Genomic DNA, 27,097 nt, shown 5'->3' with positions numbered 1-27,097 from the left:
TGAGGATACTGTATTGTGTATTCTTAATGCAGTTTGGGAAAAATTCAACCTGGGGTGGAAGCCTGGGGAATGATGTCCACACGTGAAGCCAGGTCCTTAAAAGCAGGGGCCCCATCTTTGCCGGCAGAGAATGGGTGTCTGGTAGGTGCTTTCTGAGAGCGCACATGTGCAGGGAGGTGGGTCACTGGGTTCCTTTCCTCTCCCTCTCCTGCCCGCTCCCTCTGTCTCCCCTTTTCTCCTGCCACAGGGAAGGCTAAGCACTTCGGCCTTTTTAAAAGGAGAAAAGCATCTCAGAATCTCTCACAGCCTCTGGGTGTGCAAGAGTCTCACTGAGGCCCCACCCCTGGGGACTTTGTTTTTGGAGACAGTCCCTAACCAGGAGCCAGTCTGCATCCTCTCCTGCCTCTCCTAACTGTCTGGCTTTTGTGTGTGTGAAGGAACAACCCTGGGCACGTGTGCAGCCGGGTCTGATGAGCCTGGACCAGAGGGCCTGACCTCCACCTCCCTGCTGGAACTCCTGCCACCCACTGGCCTGGAGCCGCTGGACTCTGAGGAGCCCAGTGAGGCCATGGGCCTGGGAGCTGGCCTGGGAGCCCCCGGCTCGGGCTTCCCCAGTGAAGAGGGTGAGGACTCCCGGATCCTGCAGCCACCACAGTACTTCTGGGAAGAGGAGGAGGAGTTGAATGACTCAAGTCTGGACCTGGGGCCTACTGCAGGTAGTATCCCTACCCAAACTGCGCGTGTGCACTGCCAGCTGTGCGTGAGGCAGTCTATGCACAATGCCAAGTGGCCACTGCCAGGCCCGGGATCACCTCTTCTCTGTCCCCACCAGTTTTCACATGCTGCCGTCCACTTTACCTCAAAGCCAAGTCTGGGTCTCTGAGGGTCTTCCTGGGCCAGAAGCCCCTTTTCTCTTTAACATTAATCACTATTTAGTGATCCCTTATTCTGTGATCATTTAGTATAATGCTTATAAGTGAGCAATAAGTAATATTATCCCCATTTTAGACATGAGAAAACCGAGGTTTAGGGAGGTTAAAAGCTTGCCCGAGGTCATATGACTGCTCAGATGTTCAGTCACAATTCAAACCTGGGTTTTCCAACTGCTCTACACTGTCCGTTGAAGGTTCCCACGAGGATGGCTGATCTGCGTTCTCCTGGGGTCTGTCTGACCCCCCAGTCAAGGTGTTCTAATTGCCCTTCCCTCTGTCATGCACCAGCACTGGTGTCTGGTCTGCACAGCATGGCTGACGAACATTTGGGTCGCAGGCAAGCCTGAGTCTGGGGCTCAGAGCTGGAATGCACACAGCTTGGAGCCAGTGACAGATGTGACAGAGTGTGTTCACAGTACTTCTAGCCACAGCAGCTGTGTAAATGCTCGTGGCTAGCAGGGGCCCACGTCCAAATGTTGAGCTGAGGAATTGGGGCAGGGGATTGCAGAACTTGGCCGTAATTTTTCTTTTTCTTTTTTCTTTTATTTATTTATTTTTTTTTTCTGAGACCGGCCACACCGCGCTCAGCCAGTGAGCGCAGCGGCCATCCCTATATAGGATCCGAACCCGCAGCGGGAGCGCTGCTGCGCACCCAGCACCACACTCTCCCGAGTGCGCCATGGGCTCGGCCCTAATTTTTCTTTTTAAATATATAATACTTACTGGATTTATTTTCTCTTATTACGGCGCAGCGGCCATCCCTATATAGGATCCGAACCCGCAGCGGGAGCGCTGCTGCGCACCCAGCGCCACACTCTCCCGAGTGCGCCATGGGCTCGGCCCTAATTTTTCTTTTTAAATATATAATACTTACTGGATTTATTTTCTCTTATTACAAAAAGAACATGTGAACATTGTAGAAAATCTAAAAAATACAAAAGCAATACAAAGAAGAAAGTAAAAACTACCCATAATGTGACAAATGAACGATAACTTCTACTAATAGTTTGGGGTACATCCTTCTAATTACTTTCATAAGCAAAACTGAGATTGTAGGGGACATTTTTGTTTTCACTCAAAATATTTTATGAATGTATTTCCACATCATTAAATATCCTTTTATAATTTGACTCTTAATGACTATATAGTATTTCGTCACGTAGGTCATCCGATGTATTAAACCAGCTCCCTGTTGTTGAACACTTAGGTTGTTTCTAGTTTTAATGTAGCTTATATGTAAATATTAAATGTACAATATCCTTATACATTTTGGCACTTTCCTGGTTATTTTCTTAGGATAAATTTCTAGAACAAGATTGCTAAGTCATGTATCAGTCAGCATCCTACACAGAAACAGAAGAGACAATCAAACGAAGATATCCAAGGAGGGTTTATTTATAAAGCAACAGCTTTCCAAGGGTACGGATGAGATACAGAGGGCTAGTAGCTGCTGAGCACTGTCCACTCCTAGGCCCAGAGAAGCAAGGAAGGGCAGGGTGACAGGAGCCTGCAGGGAGAGTGTGGTGTAGAGCAGTGGTGCAGGCAGGAAGGAGGACAGGAGGAAGAGGAGAGCCTCCTCTGTCTCCTGCAGGGCTCCCCTCCCCCACCTCCTGCTGAGGAGCCCCAGGGAACAGGGCTTATTGATGTGGCTCACCTGGGGGCAGAGAGTAGGGTGGAGAGGGTAGAAGGGAGGTCTGGAGTGCAGATGGGGCATGTCTGCCACACGGGGTGGGAACCTTCCCACAGGCTCTGGGGAAATATTTCCAGAAAGATAGTGAGTGTGCATACCTCCCAGAGGCAGGGTGAAGGCTGGTTTTTGAACCCTTCCCAACACTGAATGTTGTCATTTAGAAACCTTTGTCAACTTGATAGGGGGAATTATAAAGGCATTTGATTACTAGTAAGTTTTAATATATATGTATCAGATACAGAGAATATATATGCTATAGAATAAGTATATTATATTTCTGAATATTCAGAATATGTATGTATTAGTCCATTTTGTGTTGCTGTAACAGAAATACCTGAGGCTGGGTAATTTATAAAGAACAGAGGTTTATTTGGCTTACGATTCTGGAACAGCTGCATCTGGCACGGGCCTCAGGCTGTTTCTACTCATGGCGGAAAGTGGCAGGGAGCCGGCAGATACAAGCAGATCACATGGCGAGAGGAAGCAAGAGAGAAAGAGGGGAGGTGCCAGGGTCTTTTAAACAACCAGCTCTCACAGGAACTAATAGAGCAAGGTCTCTCTCATTAATCCCCCCACCTAGGGAGAGCATTAATCCATTCATGAGGGATCCGCCCCCATGACTCAATCAGTTTCCAACACTGCCATATTGGAGATCAAATTTCCACATGAGTTCTAGGAGGACAAAACATCCAAACTCCATCAATGTATAATGAACATATATAATGAATATGCTTCAAATCAAAAAGAAGAACTATACATGGTCATTTTTTATATAAAAATTTTAATATTTATTTTATATCTAAAAAGTGACCACTTGTTCTTTTTGATTTGAAGCATAGTGTAATTAAGACAACAGGCTTTGGACTCAAAGCTCCATTGCTGTCATTTAACAGCAACATGATTTTGGCAAGTAACTCAGCCTAAGCCTCAGTTTTCTCATCTAGGAAATGGGAATTGTTCCTTCCTCACTGTGTGGCTTGAATGCAGTGACACGTTTCAGGTGCTTAGCATAGTTCTTGGCACATGGTGAGTGCTTTGTGAGCGTTAGCTATTATTATTATTACTTTCCAATTTTCTATTAGGCTTTAATTTTTTTCTTACCACTGTACAAATCTTCACATAAAAAGGATATTAACTTTTTTCTGACATCTATAGAAAACCCTTGAAAAAATTTGTCAACTGCTTTTATTACAGTAATTTTTGACATATATGCATTAAATATTTTTTAAGCTTAAAACTATCTTTCTTTTGAAATGTTTTGAAATGTTTTTATGTGTTTTTCTTTGCTTTATATTTAGAAAATTCTTTCCCTCCCTGAGATATACGCACCTTTATTCCTTCTATTCTTTTTTAGCTTATTTTTTTACATGTAACTCTAATCTAGCCGTAATTTATTTTGCTGTGTGGTGTAAGATATGGATCTAATTTCATTTTCCATATATAGGTAACCTGTTGTCCCAGCAGCATTCATTGATAAATCTATCCTCTCATCATTTAAAAGAAACGCCACATTTACCTCATACTAGACAATTCTATGTCTTGGGTCTTCTGGCCTTTTCCTCTTGAGAGTCTAGTGTAGGATAAATAGTCATTCAGAGAGCATAGGTCAAGGCTGGGACCTTGCTGAGGACCACCGTGGATAAATGCATTTATTGTTTGTATGTTTCTTTCTGCAGCTGGCCAGTACAGGGATCCGACTCCTGACCTTGGTGTTATAACATCGTGCTCTAACCAACTGAGCTTTACGCAGTTGAGTTTATCAGTCCTTTTTGTTACTGAAACTAGGTTTTGAGACATAGTTAGAAAGACTTAAAGTGGAGAGCCCTTAAGCTTTGATGAGCTGTACTTTGTTTCCCCTTCTCTCACCCTCCCTTCGTGTCTCTTCTGCCACCGGCTTCTCAGGTCTCATGACATTACAGCAGCAATTGGTCCCTGAGTGCTCCCGTCAGGGCACTTTGACTCCCAACCACTGCCTGCGAGTGGGCTGGCGCGTGGGGAGGCAGCCCAGAGACAGTATGGCACGTGCTCCCCGCTGTTCCTCCTCTCCTGCTCCCGTGCCCTGAGGGCCACAGGATACCTTCTAGGGGTCCTCTGGAGGGAAGGAGGGGGTCGCCCTTCTTGGGGGTTGCTCCTCAGGTCAGAGGGGACCAAAGGAGCCTGCAGAGGGCCTGCCTGGGTGAGGAGTCTGTGCAGAGCCGAGAGTGATCATGCCAAATGCCATCCTAACACGACCACTGCGACGATGATAGCTCCACGCAGCAGTAACAGCAACTGCTGAACTCCATGCTGCAGACCAGCTCAACCTCAGATTAAGTGCTCTTTTACTAATTAAGCCATCCATCCATATCCTGACTCCTAGTGTGTACCGGGCACTATGTCAGGCATTCCAGGTTCCTGTTTAATCTTCACTGAAAAAATGTAAGTCTGTATTCTTATTCCCAGTTGACCAACGAGATGTGTAAAGTTTGGATGACAGGACAGCTGTAAGTGTAGGAACCTGATTCAAACCCGAGCTGTTAGACTCTAAAGCCTTTGCTCTTTCTGTTACATGGCCTCTCAGCTCAGTGATCTTGCCAGAGACTAGCACCCATATCTTGTTTTGTCTGGTACTTAGCACCAGTTTTTCATGGACTTTTCTTTTGGATTAGCTCACTTGAACTTCACAATCACTCTGTGAGGTCAGCGAGGCAGCAGTTGTTATCTTTGCCTGACATGTGGTGAGAGAGGCCGGGAATGTTAAGAGGCTCTGTCCAGGGTCATACAGCTTGTGTGCAGCAGAGCCAAGTCTGGAACCAGCAGCTCCTGAGTTGCGATGTCTCTGGGCTGGGCTTCTTGCCATGGAGCCATGTATGAGAGAGGAAACCAGTCTATTTTACTGTCACCAGGACTTTGTCATATGCCTCATCTCTAGTTTGTTGGGCCTAAAGGAAATAGAGTTAAGGCCTCCTGCTCCTTCTGTATGACGACCCCTTGGGTCCAGTGGGAAAAACAGCAGGTGGGGTTTCTGCTTGGCTGATGACAAGTGGTGTGACCATGCGGGGGTGACTTTTCTAGTCCTGGCTTCACTCTTCATCTGTAAGATGTGACTATGGGAATTATAGGTTGAAGTCTTCCAGCTTTAAGATACTATGATTCTGTGACATTTTAAGTGTAAAAAGCAGTCTCGACAAAGTATGGAGAAAGAAATGGAATGTGGATTGCCACCCCACCCGCTAGCATCAGGCACAATTAAAGCCTGAATCCTTGTCGTGACTGTATCTGCTATAGGATGATTTTGCCTTATGGGTCCGGGCGTGTTCACTAAGAGGGATCAACTGATACCCGCAGAGCCAGCTGACAGAGGCACTGAAGAGAACACTTTCACCTAGACACCAAAGAAAACCCCAAAATGCCCTGTGATTTTTGTTTTATGCTAGGAATAAATAGCAGCATATAAAGAATTTTAAATGCAAATAAGTTAGAAGAAGAAAATAAAAATCACCCATAATCTGATCTCCCAGAATCAACAAATGTTAAAATTTTGGTATGGTTCTTTCTAGGCTTTTTTCCCTTATGGGAAACACATAAAACATACTTTTACAAGAAGTGGACACTGTATTGTACACATCTTGCTGTTTCACATAACATCTTTCCAAGCCAGCAAGCACACCTGAAGCTCTGCACACTCAGTTTTAAGGCTGAGGCAGAACACCAGCATAAGGATGGACTGTCACTTCTGTGGCCGCCCCCTGCAGTGTGGAGGTGGGGTGCTCCAGTCTGTTGTGATATGAACGATGCTGTGATGGCAATCCTTAAAACCAAATCATTGTGAACATCCTTAATTGTTTCCCTAGGGTACCTTTCTAGAAGTGAAATTGTAGGTTCAGAACATTTATTTTTAAAGTTTTTTGTTACTATTGCCCTGTAGCCCTCCAGAAATGTGGCCTTATTTCCATTCCCATCAGCAGTGGGTTGAGTGTCTGTTTCCTGTGGATGGTAATTATCTTTAAATATACACATATACTTGTATTAGTCCATTGCTGTTGCTTATAACAAACTGCCTGAAACTGGATAACTTATAAAGAAATAAAATCTATTCCTTACAACTTCAGAGGCTGGGAAGCCCACAATCCAGGGAACAGGTCTAGAGAGGGCCTTGTTGATGGGTGGTGACTTTACAGCAATGCAGGGTGTCACATGGCAAGTGGCTTAAGCAAAAGAGAACTGAGCTTCTCACATGCTCTCCTTATAAAGCCACGGGGGACACAGTCCTCACAGTTAAACCACTTCTTCAAGGCCCCACCTTTCAATTATCGTAATAGGATTTCCCACCCTGTTAACACTGTCACAGTGGGGATTAGGTCTCCAGTACATGAAACTTCGGGGGACACATTCAACCCATAGCATTTGTCAAGTTGATAGTCCAAAAATGCTGTCATTTTGTTGTTTAGTTTATATTTCTTTGATAACCACTGAGGTTGATCATTAAAAAGTAGTTTTTGATTATACTGAAAATTTCTTCCCTTGCACCTGTTTTATACAAACCTATTTTTAATTTTGAGTGTCTTTGTGTTCACACTCAGTTGAATAACTGGCTTGAAAGCTGCACTCGGGACAATTTTCAGTGATTTGATATTAACCTAAAAGGACATTTAAAGTGATCTTTCAAGGGCTCCGGCCCTGATGCCTGTTTGAATTCCGTGTCTTGACAGAGGAATCATTAATATTTCAGCTGATGCCAAAGGTCATCCCTGAGATTATGGCCACTCTGGAAGACAAAGCCCAGTGTGACCTTGTTAAATTGGGGGAAGAGACCTCTACAAAACTGTGATGAAATACAGGAGGAAAAAAATTCAACATGATATATTTAGGGAACAAAAGCCAGCACCATAGTGAGATTGAAAGAAAGAAAAATGCCTGGAGGACCCAGGTTGTCCAGAGACCCTGGGGCGTCATCCGCGTGGGCTCCCGCCGCCCCCGAGCCTCGGTGCCCTTCGGTGTGCAGAGTGCGGCCTGATGCCGCCCAAATCGAGAAATCCTGCCTTACATTTTGCCTCAATGTTGGCTTCAACTAGTGGATCTTGTTCAGTTTTCAACAATTTGTTCAGCAAATATGTATTGTGCATCTACTCTCTTCGTTTTGTAACCACTCCTAACACTGTGGCGATCCAGAGCCTTCATAAGGAAGAGTAACGGTGGGAAGGTGGAGAGGAGGAGTGTGCACAGTCGTCTAGCCCAGGAAGAGCAGGCTGAATCGGGCAGCTTAGAGAACATGCAGATTTTTTTTTCCTCTGAGGGGGATGCTTAGCAGGTGTTCCTCACTTACTAGATAAAAAGGAAAGGACTTAAGTTGTAAAGGTACCATCACAGTTGGGTTGAAGAAAATTGGGAGAGGAAAAAAAATAAGCCAACAACATAGTAATGCTTCTCTAAGGAGTTCAAGACATATTCTTGAAGATAATTGCCAGCTCATCTTTTCTAGACTTACCAGTTACCTGCCAGAGGGCCGAGGCCTCAGGCAGATAACCTCCTGTGGTCCCTTCTAGTGCTAGGACCCTGGGTTCCAGGGAATCACATTGCAATGACACCTAACCACAGACACACCTCCTGTGAGCTGGGTGTGTGGAAGGCTCAAAGGAGCAACAGACACGCAGTGCAGCTTTAAGAGACCCTCTGGGAGGCAAGAGCGCCTTCTGTGGGCCAGGGGATTTGCATGCATCTTGTCATTTCATCTTTGTAACAACCGCAAGAAGTTAGCCTCGCATCACAGAAGCTGGGTGTGTGGTGCATAGAGGCTGGTCCCTTTCCCAAGGCAGGGAGGACCCAGAACTCCAGCCCCCGTCTGTAGAACTCTGAAGCTTGGCTCCAGATTCTTAAACTACCCTTGTGATTCAAGCCCAGCTTTAAAGAGATTGGCTGTGGCCACAGTGATGTGGGTGGACTGGGGAGACGTGTGGAGACTGTTCAGCTGCTTGCCAGCTCGCTCCTCTCTGGGGACCCAGGCCAAGTGTGGGCGCTGACTAAATGACAAGTGTCAGAAGACACTGGCTTTAACCACACATGAGCCTAAGAGTTTTACAACTTTACAACTATCATAAGTCTAACGTCACAGCTTAGAGCAAGTACCCTCCTCTTCCTGAGCTTCTTCATCTGTAGAGGGAGGGAGATGGGCCCTTTGATCTCCCAGGGCCTCTCTGCAGCTATAAGATCCCTTAGTCTGTGGGATTTGGAGACCTGATTGTTCTCAGGACTCTAGAGGAGATGTGGTTTCCAGCTAAAGCCACCAGGGGGCACTGGAACTTCACAGTGCTGCCCTAGAGGTTCAGGGAGCAAAGCTAAGGAGCCCAGGGGCCTAGGCACTGGCCCCAGACCCCGGCGGCCCTTAGGGAGCTCTTGTGCACTGAGGGGACTGCTCTAGGTGTCATCTGAGCCCCTATGCCATTCAGTCGTTTCTTGGCCCTCCACACCTTGAGTCTCAGCTTGAGCCTCTGCCTGGAGGGCCTGAGCTGTGGAGGACCTTCCGTGTCTCTTCAGTGCCCCAGCCCTGCTACTCCCTTCCTGGGGACAGCGACAAGCTGCCCTGGAGCCAACCCTCTAACTAGCTTTCACGCTGCCTGTAATGTGTCTCCTGGGCAGCTGTTTGTTCGCACCTATGTCCAGGTGTGGGCATCTGTGGGTGCTCTGTGGGTACGTCTTGGTCTCAGACAAGGTTTTGGGGTTTGACTACAAACTAAAGGAGCTGCTCTGAGGGTTCCTGCCGGCCTGACTCTGGGTGCCTGAAGGACATGAAACAGGAAGGGCAGACCTGGGCACTGCCTGGGTGGGATGCGCCCTCTCTGGAGCCACAGCGGCCCCCCGCTGCAGTGCTGTAGCAGTGTCTCCACAATGTGCAGAAGCTGGCTGAGCCGGGGGGCTGGAGGGTGGGAGACCTGTGGGTACACACCCCACCCCCCGTCTCTGCCTTCTCTCCAGTCTCCTCCATCTTCATCTCTCTTCCTGCTTGAGCTCAGTTCATTTCTCCTTCTCCATGGACAGTTTCCCCCTTCGCACCTACAGCATACCTGCTGGGCCTTCCTGTCCCTCTCTCAAGGCACCAAGACCCTGGGAGCCTAAGTGCAAAAGCACCATCCTCCCCGTCTGCTGTCTTACGGCACCCTTGTCAAGTCTCCTGGCAGGCTTGAGCCCTTGGCCAGGGTGGCCTGCCTGCTCCTGCGGCTCATTTCTGGTCTCCACTGGGAGCTCAAGCCCATTCACCAGCCAAGAGGAAAGCTGATTCCCTCGAGTGCACGTGCTCTGTAACTCCTTATTGTTTTAGAATCCTCAATTTTACAGAAAAGCTGAAGAATAACTCGTATCTACCTTCACTCGGTCCCCATCACTGACATGCAGCTGCGCTTGTTTATTATTCTGTGTGAGTGCAGATACAGACAGGTGCAGACTTTTCTCCAAACCGTCTGACGTACGGTGCAGACATGTTTATTATTCTGTGTGAGTGCAGATACAGACAGGTGCAGACTTTTCTCCAAACCGTCTGACATACAGTGGGTGCACCTTTACCCTAAATACTTCAGCGTGCATTTCTTAAGAACAAAGACATTCTCTTAAAACCACAGTACAATGATCAAAGTCAGGAAATTAACGCTGATACAGTACTATTCTATAATTACAAACTTCACTCAACTTTGCCAGTTTTCCTAGCAGTGTGCTTTACAGCAAAAGAAAAAAAGTTGTTTTTTCTAGTCCATTATCCAGTCTGCATTTAGTCATCATATCTTTTTTATTCTGGAAAATCCCATAGTCTTTGTCTTCCATGACCTTGAGAATTTCAAAGAATATAGCCAGCCCAGTTATTTTGTAGAATTCCCCGTCAGTTCAGGTTCATCTGATATTTCCCCACGGTTAGACTCTGGTTATGCATTTTTGGCAGGAATGTCACAGAAGTGACGTTGTGTCTTTCTCAGCTGATCACACGTGGTTCTTCTCTTGGAGAAGCCTGGCTCTTTACTCACTATTCTGAATTCTCACTTGGATCCAGTCTCACTACCACTGTCCTGGGCCCCCTGTTTTTATTCTAGCGGTATCTGTCCTACAGCTGCTCATGGCAGACTTCCTTCACACTTTGGGTTTGCAGTCTGTGCCCTCATTGGGGCTCCCGTTAAATTCTTGTTTCTGGTATATTAGAACATTCAGATGATATTTAGACTTGTCAATAGACGATCAATCCTTTCCTGATCTGCCTCTTTTCCTGGATTCTCTTTGACTTATCACTCAAGGGCTTATCTTGCTCCTCATTCTGTGGAGCAGACTTCCAGAATAGTGGTATTTTACATAATAATTTCTCTCTCTTTTTTTTCCCTAAAGGGACAGGCCGTGGGTTTAGGAGGCAGAAGATGGGAGTCAAGACTTCTACAAACACACATTGCTCTCCTTTCTGCTCTGGGCCAGCTACTGTGTTAGGTGCTGGGAACACAGAGATGAAGAAAATCACCTTGCTTGGCATCAAGAGTTTATAATCTAGTGAATCCTGTTGTACTCTTATTAGGGACAGTAGAGTTTTGGTATTTTTAATGCCATTGGTGTATGACACATCTATCAGAACTATCTCCAAAGCTTAAAATAGCAAGCTAGAAAGAACCTTAGAAATCATATATACCAGCATCCTCATTTGACATATGAAAAACTGAAGCCCAGAGAAAGGAAGGGACTTCCTTTCACTTATACAGGTAAGTTCGTGGCTGAGTCTTCTGACTCCCAGGTGACATGCCAACAGCATGAACCATGTTACTGGCCTTCTTAAAGGAGGATGTAAACAGTTTGGGGAGCTCCACTGGGTAGCCAGGTGTTCTCTAGAGGTGTAGAGACTCCAACATTTGGACCATCAGCACCAGACTGAGCACAGGGAGTGTTTCAGTCAGCTTGCCCTCCTGGGAACTCCTCCACCCCAATGGGATTCTGCTGATGAGTACATCACCATCATTCTTCTACCACATCCCAGGCTTTATTGAAACTCTTGGCTATTTCAAGGGCTTCTTGAAGGTTTCCAGTGCACTCTTCCTCTAGACATCACCATCTCTGTTAATGGCAGAGCTACTCCCACAGTCAGCCAGCGAGCTCACTTCTTCTGTTAGCGCAGCAGCTCACACACTGATCATTCTTCCCTCAGGGTCATCTCTTGAGTCTGATCTTTCTCTTCAACTTCATGCATCTCTCCTGCACCATTGCAACAAGTTCCCCAGTTCTTTTCTCTGCTTCCATTCATCCACTCCTTCATCTAATTCTTGCACACTACTGTCAGATTAATCTTTTAATGAAACCTAGCAGAGTCTCATGATTGTAAGGGATCTTATATGTTGTATTTCCCAAGCACCCATCTGACTCTCACTCTGTTAGTCTCCCTGCCAAGTGGTCCTCCAGCCCACTTCAATTACATTTTTATGCACTGCAGTTAATTTTAAATAGGTCTGGCCATTATAAAGTCCTTACTTATATGGAAGTAAAATATTTTTATTCTTTTATACACTTATTTCAGAGGTGTAATTTCCTCTTGAATCTTTTGCAGATACTAATAAGAAATGTTTCTAAGTTCTCTTTTGTTTACTAGGTAACTCTTTGCTCAGAGGTCAGCTGCTTTGCTTTCTCACCCTCGTGCCTCCTCACAGGGCTGGCTCTTCTCACATGTCTGTGAATCTTGATCATTCCTTTATATTCATAAGGGTGACACTGGGCTGGTCGGCAGGAGAGGCAGGCGTGGGTCTCCTCAGCAGTCATGTGGTCACTGTTTCCTGCATGTCAGGACTGGCTGCTGTGTGTGTGGAGCAGGCAAGTTCCCCTACAGTGTGTATGCAGGGGTGGTGGAGGAAGGATCTTCAGTTACCAAGACTCTGCTACTCAAAAAGTGTAATTACCAAAGGTAGGGTGGGAACAATGTCTAATTATTCATTTAAATATTATAATGGGCTTTCAATTATTACTAAGATCATTCAGCTTCTAAATTATACTTTTTGTTATAAGGAATCTGTAAAGCTACATGACTATGCCAGTTGTCAGGTTACACTAATAGCTACAATTGTTAAAGCCATTCATGGGCCGGCCCAGTGGTGCACTTGGTCTCAGAGGTCAGCTGCTTTGCTTTCTCACCCTCCTCACAGGGCTGGCTCTTCTCACATGTCTGTGAATCTTGATCATTCCTTTATATTCATAAGGGTGACACTGGGCTGGTCGGCAGGAGAGGCAGGCGTGGGTCTCCTCAGCAGTCATGTGGTCACTGTTTCCTGCATGTCAGGACTGGCTGCTGTGTGTGTGGAGCAGGCAAGTTCCCCTACAGTGTGTATGCAGGGGTGGTGGAGGAAGGATCTTCAGTTACCAAGACTCTGCTACTCAAAAAGTGTAATTACCAAAGGTAGGGTGGGAACAATGTCTAATTATTCATTTAAATATTATAATGGGCTTTCAATTATTACTAAGATCATTCAGCTTCTAAATTATACTTTTTGTTATAAGGAATCTGTAAAGCTACATGACTATGCCAGTTGTCAGGTTACACTAATAGCTACAATTGTTAAAGCCATTCATGGGCCGGCCCGGTGGCGCACTTGGTAGAGTGCAGTGCTTGGGAGTGCAGTGGCGCTCCCGCCGAGGGTTCGGATCCCATATAGAGACCGGTCCGCTCACTGGCTGAGCGCGGTGCGGACGCGACGCCGAGGGTTGCGATCCCGTTGCCGGTCATGAAAAAAGACAAAAAGGGAAAAAAAAAAAAAAAGCCATTCATAACTAAAGCCAAAACATTTCATTATTTTAGTTATACTAAGTTTCCATTTGTATTGTCAGAGCTAGGGCTCAGACCCTTCAAACCCATTGTACAGACTGGATCACAGACCCCTCACGTGCCAGGCTGGGTCATAGACCCCTCACATGCCAGGCTGGGTCACCAGACCCCTCACATGCCAGGCTGAGTTACCAGATCCCTCACATGCAGGTTCATGTTAGGTAACTGGGAAAGATCCTGGGAGCTGCTGGCAGATGACACAAGCTTAGTCTTCAGCAGCAGCAGCCTCCAGCAGCAGTGGCAGTGGCCTCCGGGAGGGTCCTCGAGGTCCAAGCAGCAATAGCTTGTAGCAATAGCTTGAAGCAACAGCCTCCAGCAGCAGTAGTGGCCTCCCTATGGCCCCCCTGGGGGCATCCCGGGGGCGGGGTAACCCCATGGATCAGAGCTACTCAACCTTTGTACTTAAGTCCATTACCCAGGAGACCTGGTGGACATGCGCAATTACATTAGACAATAACCAAGGAACACCTGGGCTTATGTGCATATTTACATCAAATGCTTGGCAAGATTCTGAACATCTGAGGGGCCCTGGCTTTTCCTATATTTTCCTTACAGAATCAATTTTCTTTTTACAACAAGTCTTCTCAGAGCTCTCTGGATCTCTGGTCTAATTTGAACCAATTGCTTTCTAGGCATACAGCACAACCTCCATCCTGAGATTTATTTTTATGACATTTTTCATGTTTCTTGATTTCTCATGTCTTCTTTTTTAGATTTCTTGGGAAACTTCCTTAAATACTTCTCTGAGACTTTACAGATAGTAAAACTTTTAAGTCCTTGCATGTATGAAAATGTCTTTATTTTGCAGTCACACTTGAATAATAGTTTACTTGGGTATAAAATTCCACGTTCAAAATAAACTTCCCTCAGAATTTTGAATGCATTTTTCAATTTCTTCCTGCAGTCTATGTTATAAGTAGAAGCTTGATAATAATTTGATGTTTCTTGTTCCTTTATAGATAACCTTTTCTTTCTCTGAGAGTTTGTAGGATCTTCTCTTAGAATTCTAAAATAGCATGAGAATGAGGCCAGGTGTGAGTCTGTCTTCATTCACCCTGATGATATATACGCTTCCAGCGTGAAGATGCATGCTGCCGGGACGGGGAATTTTTTCTTTGTTTCTCTCCATTATTCTCAGCTTTATTGGAAATCATATTAGCTAGATATTAGACCTCCTGCATTGGTCATCTGTATCTTTTAACTTTTCTCTCTTGTCCTTTTGCTTTTGCTCTGTAGGCTTTTCCTTGACTTTTTCTTCCAGCCATTGAAAATTTGAATTTTTAATCTACTGAAATTTTTTTTTTTTAACATTTCGCCAATCTTTGTCCATCTATATCCTATCTTTTCTTTGACTTTTTCTTCCAGCCATTGAAAATTTGAATTTTTAATCTACTGAAATTTTTTTTTTTTTAACATTTCGCCAATCTTTGTCCATCTATATCCTATCTTTTCCCCCCCTACTGGAATATTTTATTATTTAATTTTTTTTGAAGGAAAACATCACAAATTAAAGTCAACTGATAAGGAACAAATTGAACACTCCTTAATGCAAAAAGAACTCTTAAAACATGTTCCCAGAAATTTGTCTAAAAATGTTTTAACCTCACTTTGACAGTTAAAAATTTTTTTCTATCATTTTATAGAAATTTTGCAGGGGAGGAGGAAAACGAGCAGACCCAGTTCACTGCCCTAACCTGTCCCCACTGCTCTCACTCCTGAAGAGTACTTTTAAACTGGCTTTGATATTTATTACTTCAAAACAAAACAGCAGTCAAAATGGCAAAATAATAAATATCAAAGCCAGTTGGTACCTAAATATTATAGCTTCTGATATTTTGAGTGAATTTCCAAAAAAGCTGGTCTGTGATTTTCAAATGTAGTTATCCCAAAGAGGCCAGAAAACAGCCCGATCTCCAGGAGGTCTCCTAATTTCTCTGCTTCAAAATACAATTCCCAGGAATAGTAAGGAGAATAAAAATCCCCTTTCCTATGACAACATGACCCTGTAAGTTCTGGAAGGCTCTAGAAACCTCAGCTTATCCCCGGTTTTCCCCTGGCTCTCCTTGCAATTTTTTTATTTCCTACTAGGGCCTAAATTTCAGAGAAAGCACATTCTAGGAACAGTGGTCATAATCTATGAGTCTCAACTGTTCCTGTGATAAGAGGGTTCTCAAACCTCATTCAGGGACATCATCGAGAAGACCCCTATAATGACCTTAAGAAGGGCAAAGGGCGCCTTTCCCAGTGGGTGACTATGGGGTCTTTTTGATGAAACCCAAATGAGGAAACACAAACATATCATAAAAACAGTGAAGAATATATACATCAAACTATGAATGGCTGTTTTTGAAGGGTGTAATATATAGAACTTTCACTTTCTACATTCCTGTGCTCATTTCTTTTTTGATGATAAATGTATATTAATTTCATATTCATAAAGGAAACAGCAAGTAGCCTGGTCCCTGTGATCCTCCACAGTGTGGCCTCATCTCCCACTGTCCCTGTGAGCGTGCTGTGGCTGTACTATGTCATTACCTCAGTAGATACTAAATCAATGAGTGATGACATGAGTGAATGAGCTTTCGTCTCCTGAAACTCAATCCAGAATCCCCTGGGATTCTACTCAGGTAAAGGAAAGTGTACACGGGCTGTGATCTGCACCTTTCTCTGTGGAGCCCGGCTGCACCACGACGGTGCAGCATAGGGGCAGGTCTGCCAGGTGGGGAGGGAGACCTCTGCATCATGGGGAATCCCAGGGGACTTGTCGGGATGCAGACCTCGTGGCTTAGCAATAGGTGTTCTCACCACACTTTCGTGCAAAGACCTTTGGAGGAGCTGGGTGGCCCGGCCTGGCTTGCGCTTGGTTCAGAGGCTACTGCTGTGCTCTTAGCCTTCTGTACCACTTGCAACAGCAGCTAGAGTTGGTGGCTGACCTGCGCTCTCCCATCCCATCTCCCCCCCCCCCACCGTCCCCCCCCCCACGCATGCACACATGCAAGCATGCACAAGTCAGTGTCCATAGTCACGAATGCAAGAGAGAAAGGACAGGGGTCCCAGGCTGCCCACTGTGTGTTTGGCTCCAGACCATTAAAAACAAGCCTGCCCTTGAAAACCTCCAGACGGGCAAGGCCTCTGCAGCCTGACCCCTTTCCCACAGTTCTCCACATCCCAGGTACCATGCCCGGCCTCCTCCTCTCACTTAAGACATTCTCTGCTTGGTCCCGGAAAACATTTGGCTTTGTGGACTATGGCTAGATCCTTGGCAGGTCACCTCACAGAGGCTGTCAGCTGCCACCGAGCTGTAACTAACCTACCCCAGCCTTCACCTTCCAGCTTCTAGAGGGCTTTCACCCCATGCTCACATCCCAGGTACCATGCCCGGCCTCCTCCTCTCACTTAAGACATTCTCTGCTTGGTCCCGGGAAACATTTGGCTTTGTGGACTATGGCTAGATCCTTGGTAGGTCACCTCGCAGAGGCTGTCAGCTGCCACCGAGCTGTAACTAACCTACCCCAGCCTTCACCTTCCAGCTTCTAGAGGGCTTCCACCCCATGCTGTCTCCCTGAGCTCTCCTCTGCCTCCGTAACTGTCGCCCTTCTTTCTCTCTCATCACGCAGGTGATCTGCAAAGACTGGAGCAACCTGGCTGGGAAGAACTACGTCATTCTGAACATGACAGAGAACATAGACTGTGTGAGTGCTGAGCGAGGCGCGTGCCGCAGGGGAAGGCTGGTGGTGGCAGAGGGAGGGATCCTGGGGATGGCCCTCCACTGGGGATGAACCAGCACTCAGCAGTGTCAAAAAGAGCACGCTCATGTTTTAACATCTCTCAGGGCTCTTTGCTCTTGCCTTCCTCACTTTCTAATTTAAAGGAATGATTTTGTTCATGTCTGCAATATCTTATCTCTCTGGTGATATTGAAGTCTTTTTTAAAAAGTTGTTTTCTCCATGTTTAGGTTGCTTTTCCCCTTTTGCTTGTTCTGATCTCAGATGTCGGGTGGTGTCTGCCATGGCTCTCTAAGGAAGGGTATCACAAAGCTGGTTGGAAGCCTTGAGCTTAGTGGTGGGGTTTGTCAACTGTGGCTTCTCAGAGGGGTGATCTGGCTGAGCCATTTCATTTGGAAATGTTCAATGTCAACATCGTTAGGTCCTTCCTCCTTGTGTGATTAGTGTCTTTGAAAAGGGAACTTCTGTCCTACTGAAGTACAAACAGCTGGTCTTTAGTGTTCTGGGAGCCAGCGTAGGGGAAGAGGGCTGGGTGTCTGTAAGTATAAATGTCAATATTCATTACTCCCAGTATGATTGACACCCCCCCCCCCGCCCTCCACACGCATTTATGCCTGGTGTCCTCTAGGTCAGAGACCTCTGTCTCACTCTCTTCAAGGGATACACTTCTGGTCTCCTGTCAGGGACAGGAGAAGGGACATTTGTCACTGAGCAGCACTGGGGAAAGGACCTAAGGATCCAGCTGCTTCTTAAACAGACTTTCAACCAGTTCCATTTTCAGAACCGTTTTCATGCCCTCTTCCAAAGGTAGCAGGGCATTTGGGGAGCATGAATCAGCATAAATCTGATTGCTTTTTGGCTTTCCTGCTTTGGCTTAGGGTTCGGCTCCTTGGGGTTTGCTAAGTGGGGAAATTCTAACTCATCTGTCTGCTTCCAGTGTCCAGATTTTGTTGCTCTTGTCTCCTTTTCTGTTTTGCTTTGTGTCTGTCACTGGTTTTAGGCCTTAAATTCCTTGCTCTCATTTAATGGGCTTGGGGGAGAGTGAGAGGACATACGTGCACATGTTTAATGCAAAGTAACCGATGAGGTTGGATTAACCCCAGCCTCATCACAAACTTGACAGATTTTTAACATAGTTGGGGAGTTTTAATCCACTGAGGTTGTTGTTCTTATTGATGCTCAAATACTTCATCTTTGTCCAGGGAAAGCCTCTTTGAGTTGGCCCTGGGTCCTTCTGACAGCCCGTGTCTGATGGTCTCCTTTCTTCCTGGTGTAGTAAGACACTCCAGGCTCTTCTCTCACCCAGACACGGAGCCAGCTTTTCTCCAAGGAGCCCTCATTCCTTTGATTGAGAAACGGTACTTAAGGACCACAACATGGGCACTTGGGACCCTTAAGTTTTTGATATGCATACTTAAACAATGAAATTTAAAGTTAATATCTCTTCTCACAAATCATATATACTCATAGATATGAACATGCTTTTATTCTGTTTTCCCTGTTTTTGTCTCTATGTTATTCTCATTTAATATGAGACATCCATCAATTAGTCATTATTCTCCTTTTCTTTATGGAGGATTTTTTTATTGTGGTAAAAAACGTATAAAATTTACCATCTCACCATTTGTAAGTGTAAATTCAGTAGTACGAAGCAGTATTCACATTGTTTATGAAACACATCTCCAGAACTTCTTCATTTTCAAAGCTGAAACTCTGTACTCATTAAACAATTTCTCTTACCTCTTCCTTCTCCCCTCCCCAGCCCCTGGCAGACACTACTCTGCTTCCTGTTCCTATGAATTTGACTATTCTGGGAACCTCTTAGAGGTGGAATCACAATATTCCTTTGTGTCTGGCTTAATTTCACCAGCATAACATACTTAAGGTTCAGCTATGTTGTAGGATGTGTCAGAGTTTCCTCTTTTTTTGAGGCTGATAATATCCCAGTGTGTGTATGGACCACATTTTGTTTATCTGTTCATCTGTCAGTGGACACTTGGGGTGCCTCCATCTTTTGGGTATGATGCTATGAACACGGGTGTGCAGATATCTCTTCAAGACCCTGCTTTCCATTCTTTTGGGTGTATACCCAGAGGTGGGATTGCTGGATCATGTGGTGATTCTATTTTTAATTTTTTTGATACTGCTTCTGCAGTGGCCACACCATCTCACCTTCCCATCAGCGTAGCAGTACGGTTCCCGTTTCTCCACATTCTTGTCAACACTTGCTATTCTATTTACTTGTTTGTTTTGGCAGTAGCCATCCTAGTAGAGGCGAGGTGGTGTTTCACTGGGGTTTCCACCTGCTTTCTCTGATGAACAGTGACGCTGAGCACGAGTCATCCCCTACAGCCAGTGCTGCTTCTCTTTCTCAACGTGTTTATTAGTGTCTTTGCCCACGAGCCCTCGCACATCCTCACTCCCTCCTGGCTTTAACATCTTTCTTCCTGAAATACATCTTTCACTAGCTCTTTCTGCAAGGATAGCTCAGTCTTTATTTATGTAAAAGTATCTTTCATTTTCTTACATCCTTTTTTGTAACTTTTTATTTTTATATAATTTCAAACTTACAGACAGAACACTACAAAGAAATTCCACATGCCCGTCAGCCAGGTTCACCACTCACTAGCATTTTTCAAACCATTTGAGAAAAAGCTGAAAGCATCATTTCCTTTTGCCCCACCCCTGATACATTAAATGTATTTCCTCAGAACAAGAGTATTCTTTTAGAGAATCACAATGCAATTATCAAAATTAGGAAATGAACACTGGTACAAAACTATTATCTGATCTGCCTATCTTATTTAGATTTCACCATTGGTCCCAATGATGTCGTTTATAGCTCTTTTTTCTCCCACTCCAGGATCATCCACTGCATTAGTTGTCATGTCTCTTTAGTCTCCTTTAATCCGGAATAGTTCCTCATTTTTCCTTTGTGTTTAATGACCTTGACATATTTGAAGAGTAATGAGAATGGTGTGCATAAAAAATGATGTCTTCAGGAACATACAGGGAGGGGAGTGCAGACAGTCTCTCAGGGAAGGTTCCACAAGACAGAGACAGTTCTAGGGATTCAGTCCTCAAGATCTAGAAAGAGTAATGCAGACTCACCGCTTCTCCTGTTTACCTAAGATATCATAGGTAATATACACTGAGGAAACTGGAAAGAAGTCTGCAACGAAAATCCTGGAGAGAAAGCAGGAAGATAAAATAGAAAATCAAGAAGTATCATCTTTGGGTTCTAGAAAGCAAAAGAAAATCCTTGCTATAGAAATGCAGAGATCCAATCCTTTGCTCAGCTCAAGAGAGAAGTACTAGAGCACAGGGACGAGGAGGAGAAAATGTTGACCTTTTTTGGTGAAAATCCTGAAAAATTCAATGCAAGGACTAGATCATCAAGATCTAGAAACAGCAGAGCCGACACAGAGCAGTGAGGCACTGGCCCTGTCTGAGGTTGCAGGGTTGTGAGGTGCATGCTCCACATACTCAGAGCAAGTGCTCAGGCTGCAGTGGACTTTCCCTGCCCAGCCCTAGAATTAGCCATTTCTCCAAGATCTGGGCTCCAGGTATGCTCACAGCTACTGGGGTGTCATTGCTTCTACCCTTTTAGAAGAACAGCTGAGAGATACGGACCTGTATTTCTCTCTCTCCTATGTGTATATATACACACACACAATCAGTGTGCACATATATGTACGTATATACACACACATTTACAACTGAGTTCAATGTTTCTAATTCCAATCCGTCACCATTGGGTGAGATCCTTCTATGCTTACTTCTGTAAGATTTAGAGCTGCAATCCATCTAAAATCAGTTTTGGTGAGTGGTCTGACAAAGGACTCAAGGGACATTTCTTCTTTTTCACTGGGCTATCCATTTGTCCCAGCACCTGTGGTTGCATAAGCACTTCTCTTTTAACCTCACAGTAAGCCTAGGGTGTTAGGACCATTGCCCACATTTTCAGATGTGGAAGCTGAGACTCAGTATTTTGCTCAAGTTCACAGAGCTGATAAATGGCAGGACAGGATTTGAACCCAGATTAATTTGATTCCAAAGCCAGGGCTTTCCCGCCTTGCCACAGACACTTGGTTTTCCCATCCACAGAATAAATGGTATGAAATCTAGTCATCAGACATCCAGAACTGACACTGTGGGTCTGTGGGCTTAAGCCAGGCAGACATCTCCACCCAAGAGAAGGCGGGACAGGTGCACATGGTAGAGCCCAGGGCTGCAGCAGGGGGAGGCACTTGGTGGGGCAGGAGGGTGTTCATTTTGTAAGCAGTGGGACTGCAGGGTCACAGTGCATGCACTCTTGCTCAGGAGAGTGCAGCCTGTGCCTGTCCTCCCCGCCCTCCATCAGTGAAGGGAAGAGCTATTACAGGAAATAGGGCTTTCCCAGCTGCTGTGTGGCTCTCTCCAGGCACCAATCTTCTTCCAAATTTAGAACTGAATTGGCTGGCTGTTAGGCCAGAGAGCGCCAAGATTTGAGCCTGTGCCTGGCACCTGCCATGGTGACAAGCAATAGAGGCCCAGCACTTCAATCACCCTGGTGGCCTTTAGGTTGGCATGACAACCAGGAAACAGCTCATTAGCTTGAGCTCTAGCAGAAAAGAGTTAGGAGTGGCAGGGGATCCCACAGGGGTGGCCTGGTGAGATGCCTGTGCCTACCGGCAGCCCTGGCCCTCAGCTCCACAGCAGGGCACCTAAGAGAGCTGAGCAGCTAAGAGAGGGTGTCTGGCTGAGGTTTTAGAGACTGGAAGCAGGGGCTTAGCAATTTTATATGTCCAGGAGGGAGAAGGCTGCTGGAGAGGAGCCGGAGAGGGAGTGGCCACAGGGCCAGAGGAGAGTCTCTTCCCAGGTGGGGCAAAGTGTGAACAGGTGGCGGCTGTGAGGCAAGGGGCAGGTCCGGCCTCTCACCCCATCCTGGGATCCTGGCACTCACTGAGTTCCCATCCAGGGCCAGGCTCTTGCCTTGTTTTAAATTACCTACTTACGTGAACACCTAAGCAGCATGTGAGGACGCCAGATGAGAAAGAAGCTTCTCCCGCCCTCCTGCCCACCCAGTTCCTGGGACCACCGAGCCATCTGTGCGTTGGTCCTCCTGTCACCACTACGACCACAAGAGCACTCAAACTGCCTCCTCCACTCACCAGCGTCGGGCTGTGGCTCTGCAGCGACAGGCAAGAGATGAGCCCAGTGATGCTTCTTCCCCTGGCCCCTGGTTTGAGGCAGCTCTTCCAGTGCACACATCTTCAGGCTCATTACCACGCGAGAACCAGGCACACTGAGCAGCTCTTCCAGAGTCCTTCACACTATATGCCCAGACCCTGGGCTTGTCGTACATGGGCATATCTGTCCCCCAGCTCAACCGCAGGAGTCTCTGGGGCAGGAAGGAACGATCAGTGTGCGGCCTGGCCTTTGCACATTCCCACCCAGAGGCCATATTCACAGTTCTCAGGTGGTGGCAGAGCTGACCAGAGCAGCCTCTCTGGGAGTAGCCAGAGGGCCTTCCCCAGCCTTCAGCCACTGGGCTGAAGGTGGAGTGGGGGCTGGGCCTAGATGCAGAGGGGCTAGCAGAGCCGCTTTCCCTCACTGAGCAGGGGGCTCCTTCTGACCTTGCAGGAAGTGTTCCGGCAGCACCGGGGGCTGCAGCTCCTGGCCCTGGTGGAAGAGGTGCTGCCCCGTCACGGCAGCGGCCACCACGGGGACTGGCATATTTCCTTGAGCAAGCCCAGCGAGAAGGAGCAGCACCTTCTAATGACGTTGGTGGGCGAGCAGGGTGAGCGAGGCAGGACGCGTGGGAGACCAGGAGGGCAGCGGAGGTGGCACTAAACCAACAGGCGTCTCCCAGGGCCCGCGCCAGGAGGCACACAGGCGAGGGCTCTGCGACCCAGAACTCCAGCATGGCAGGAGCCCCTAGTTCAGGGTTCAAGGCGTACCCACAAGCTTGGGTCCTGGGGAAGAGGAGGAGGGTGTGAGGCCCGGGAAGGGGAGACAGGTAGAACCGCTGTGGTCCCAGCACAGTGAGATGGACGGGCGCCGCACACTGGCAGCGAGGACACATGTTCAGAACACTGCGTGTGGGCTGCTGAAGTGGCTGTCCAGTGCCACACCCGTCATGTGGTGTTCTAATAAGCCAGTCTGATGGTCTAGGAGAGGGGAGTGCCGGCCACCTGTCCAAGAGGGGGCTGGGAGCCTGTGGAGGGGAACCTCTGAGCCCACGGCTGTGCTGATGATGGTGTTTCTTCCCCTAGGGGTGGTACCCACCCAAGATGTCCTTTCCATGCTGGGCGACATCCGCAGGAGTCTGGAGGAGGTAAGAGAGCAAGGACTTGGACAGTTAGCTGTGCTGTGCTCCCTCCCATCCCCATTCCTCAAAGCCTTGGGGACAGCATGGCCAGGCCCAAGGACAGGAGGCTGCCCACACAGCGAGGGTCAAAGGAGCAAAAGGCAGACCCATGCTCTGGGGGTCTCCTCGTCCCAGGACTTCCTGAGACACAGTTCCATGGGCAGGACAGAGCAGAGGCTACTTCACCAGCTATGCAGTATATGTAATGTCCAGGGGCAGGAGGAGCTCAGAGGGTGTGGGGGCTGTGACAGGAGGGTGACAGGACAGGGCTTGGGGAGTGAAGGTGAAGTGGGAGTTTTCTCAGAGGACAGTGGGAGAAACACCATGTGGAATCTGGTGGAAGGGGACAGCATGCTGAGGCAGGAGCCACTAGCCCGGCACCCCCACTCACATGGGAGTCTACCAGCGCTTGTCCAGCCAGGGGCCTGCTGTGGTGGGCCATGGGGCTCATGACAAGGAGACATCCCTGCCATCCTGGGAGGCAGTCTGCTGGATGCCTGGCCTGGCGAGACCTGGGTGGAGGAGACAGCTGGCCAGCCTCTCCTCCTGAACTGTTGCAGAGGCTTGGGTGGGGAGGGGCAGGGTCCCCTTGTCCTCCTGCTTCTCACATCACCTCCCTTCTTGAGAACAAACACCATCTCCAGCAAAACTACCTTCACTCACTGCAGACCCAATGGCCTGCTATCATCAGTCCTCTTCATTCTTGAGGACTCTGCAGTACCTCATGGCAAAGATCAACGTGTCTAATCATGGGCAGTTTCCTTACCTGCTGTGTACAGGGCGAGTGATAGTTTTGGTGGTGGTGGTTTTTGGTAAGCATATCAGATGCTTCCTAAGTGACAGACTCTGCATTGGGTTCTCTCACTTAGGCCAGACCACATGGCTGCAAGGGTCAAATAGGGCAACCTATGAGAACTGTTGGGATCCCCATTCAAGATGTGAGCTGAAGCCCAGAGAGGTTAGGTGACTTGCCTGAGACTGCACAGCTAATAAGCAGGAGAGCCAGGCTTTGGACCAAGCTGTCTGATTCTAGAGCCTGGGCCTTTCAGCACACTGCTCTACTGGCTGGATGGCCATGGAGGACCTTTCCTGTTCTGATATTCTGGGTTCATGAACAGTGGGGGACTGGTGGAAACCTGGGCTGGCTTTTGCCTTTTTATACAGACCTTCCTACCTCTTCTCCATGCCCCTGCGTACTCTGGCCTTGCTGGGCACTTAACTCAGACTGACTTGGCCAAAGGCATACTGGATCTTTGGAACTACAAGGGTCTTCAAAAAGTTCATGGAAGATTTGTATTATCTTTTGATTTTATTTTCCCGCAGACTTTTTGAAGTGCCCTCATATATTAGTAGGTGAATCTAGTAAGAAAGACTGATCTCCAGTAACTTGAAAATCAAGAGAAGGGCTGGCCCGTGGCTCACTTGGGAGAGCGTGGTGCTGACACCCCTAAGTCAAGGGTTAAGATCCCCTTATTGGTCATCTTTTATAAAAAAAACTTGAAAATCAAGAGAAGGGCTGGCCCGTGGCTCACTTGGGAGAGCGTGGTGCTGACACCCCCAAGTCAAGGGTTAAGATCCCCTTATTGGTCATCTTTTATAAAAAAAATTTTTCAAAAAATCAAGAGAAAATTACTGAAAATATACATGTGGTTGACAAAAACCACAGAAAAGCTGAAGAGCAGCCTTAGAAAGGGGGCCAAATAAAGCCTGGGCCTCTGTACAGGAGCCACCTGGCACCACTCACCTGGTGAAGCAGCTCACTGTCCTTGCCGCCCTCTGCCTGAGGTGTAATCTGTGAAGAGAGCACGTGCCCGGCACGGGTCACAGCAGCTCCGCTGCTGCTGAAGATGGCAGTCCCAACCAAGATAAACTGCCATGCGCGAGGGGTGCCAGGTGGCTAAACACCCTCAGTGACCACTCCAATGGACAAGGGACAAAGCTGGGTAGCCGGGGGTGGGGTGGGGGGGAGCCCATGATGTTCTGGCAATGTGAAGCTGACTAGCCCACATGGCCCAGGGTGGTACTAGAATGCGTTACCCCACCCCCGGGGTGGAAGCTGTGTTTCAGGGCCTGCCCTGGTGGTTGTGTGTGGGCAGCCTGTGTGCAGAGGGGCTCCCAGCTGCCCTGGCCTGCTGCGCTCTCTTTAATTGGTTGGGACAGGTGTGGGGAGCCCTGTCTACTTGGACCATGACTAGCAGTGGGGGAGCCAGGCTCAGCACGGGTGAGAGCCACAGCCAGGTGGGCTCAGACTGAGGGGTGGGGCGGAAGCAAAAGCGGCGATGAGAGGCAGGCTGGGAATGTGGACATGGGGCAGAGAGGCATGAATAGGATGGGGACGGTGTGGCGAGCGAGCCCCCGATGAGCACAGGCCCAGACCCAAGAGGGCTTCAAGAGCCAGGTGTGTACCCCCCCCAGCCCTGTCCTTGAGCCCCAACCCACGCACCCCAGGACCTCAGCTGAGGAACCCAGCCCCTCCCACCCCCAGATCGGCATCCAGAACTACTCCACGACAAGCAGCTGCCAGGCACGGGCCAGCCAGGTGCGCAGTGACTACGGGACACTCTTTGTGGTGCTGGTGGTCATTGGTGCTATCTGCATCATCATCATCGTGCTGGGCCTGCTGTACAACTGCTGGCGACGCCGGCTGCCCAAGCTCAAGCATGTGGTGAGTGTGGGGGCAGTTGGGGGCTGCTGCCAGTGAAGAGAGGGTCCCGCAGCTCCATCACCCAAGGCTCAGTGCCCCCTCGGCAGGTGGGGTGGCAGTCGTTCTCCTGGGTGCACAGGGCTGTGGTGAGGACCAGGTGGGACCTGTGAGTGAAGCCGTCTGTCAGAGCCTGGCACTCTGCTGGTTATGCAGGGCACCAGCTCCAGGACAGGTGCTGGAGGGGCAGTGAGCCCACCCACCAGTCCTCTTTCCTAGGGGGGCATCTGGAGACAGGCCCTGGGCTGGTGGTGCCCAGGGCACAAGAGGAAGCTCCCAGCCTGGAGGCTTCCCCAAGAGGAAGGGGCAGGGCCCCAGTGACACCCTGGATCCAACTCACATGTGCAGTCTCTCAAAATCTCTAAGAGGGAGCTAAGGGACTAGCTGATGTCAGGGAGGCAGCAGGGCTTTTTAGTGCAAAGGATTGTTAGGATTATTTTGAGAAATAAGTTGAGCAGTGGGCACAGAACAGGAGCGCCTTGCCACGCGTTAAGCGTGCATGGGGCTCTCCGGGTGCGGGTGACTCCTGGGAGGGGCCTGCGCCCTGCGCGCCCCCCAGCGCTCCTCTCCCCCACCGCAGTCGCACGGTGAGGAGCTCCGCTTCGTGGAGAACGGCTGCCACGACAACCCCACGCTGGACGTGGCCAGCGACAGCCAGTCGGAGATGCAGGAGAAGCAGCCCAGCCTGAACGGCGGCGGGGCCCTCAACGGCCCGGCGGGCTGGGGCGCGCTCATGGGGGGCAAGCGGGACCCCGAGGACTCGGACGTGTTCGAGGAGGACACGCACCTGTGAGCCAGCCCCGGCGCAGGGAGCACCCGGAGCCCAGCGCCGCCCCCTTCGCCCAGCGATCTCGGCACAGCTGCCCGCTCCCGCCGCGGCCCCTGGGAGCCGG

General features: G+C 48.1%; 1 protein-coding gene and 1 long non-coding RNA gene across 2 annotated transcripts; one reads left to right on the top strand and one right to left on the bottom strand.

Annotated features, from left to right (window-relative positions):
- The first annotated feature begins 467 nt into the window (after positions 1-467).
- On the top strand, positions 468-27,091 carry PODXL2 (podocalyxin-like 2). Its single transcript, XM_008568491.1, has 8 exons — positions 468-716; positions 10,963-11,058; positions 15,998-16,053; positions 17,044-17,118; positions 22,777-22,933; positions 23,409-23,470; positions 25,989-26,168; positions 26,785-27,091. The coding sequence occupies exons 1-8, from the start codon at positions 569-571 to the stop codon at positions 26,995-26,997; spliced, it is 987 nt and encodes a 328-aa protein (XP_008566713.1). The 5' UTR covers positions 468-568; the 3' UTR covers positions 26,998-27,091.
- LOC103587086 lies at positions 19,679-22,596 on the bottom strand. The gene is made up of 2 exons (XR_550196.1): positions 22,305-22,596; positions 19,679-20,337 (listed from the first exon to the last, which is right to left on the bottom strand). It is a non-coding gene; the product is annotated as an uncharacterized LOC103587086 (long non-coding RNA).
- Positions 27,092-27,097: the final 6 nt, after the last annotated feature.

This window comes from Galeopterus variegatus, unplaced genomic scaffold (genome assembly GCF_000696425.1).
Source record: "Galeopterus variegatus unplaced genomic scaffold, G_variegatus-3.0.2 Scaffold415, whole genome shotgun sequence".
NCBI lineage: Eukaryota > Metazoa > Chordata > Mammalia > Dermoptera > Cynocephalidae > Galeopterus > Galeopterus variegatus.
This window is presented reverse-complemented; position numbering and strand designations above follow the sequence as displayed.

What these genes read in the sequence shown, in the direction of transcription:
- PODXL2 (XM_008568491.1), top strand. Translation starts at nt 569, where the DNA reads ATGGGCCTGGGAGCTGGCCTGGGAGCCCCCGGCTCGGGCTTCCCCAGT. An exon ending in GGACCTGGGGCCTACTGCAG is followed by an intron (nt 717 to 10,962) that starts GTAGTATCCCTA and finishes TTTTCCCTAAAG; the next exon opens with GGACAGGCCGTGGGTTTAGG. An exon ending in TCCGCAGGAGTCTGGAGGAG is followed by an intron (nt 23,471 to 25,988) that starts GTAAGAGAGCAA and finishes TCCCACCCCCAG; the next exon opens with ATCGGCATCCAGAACTACTC.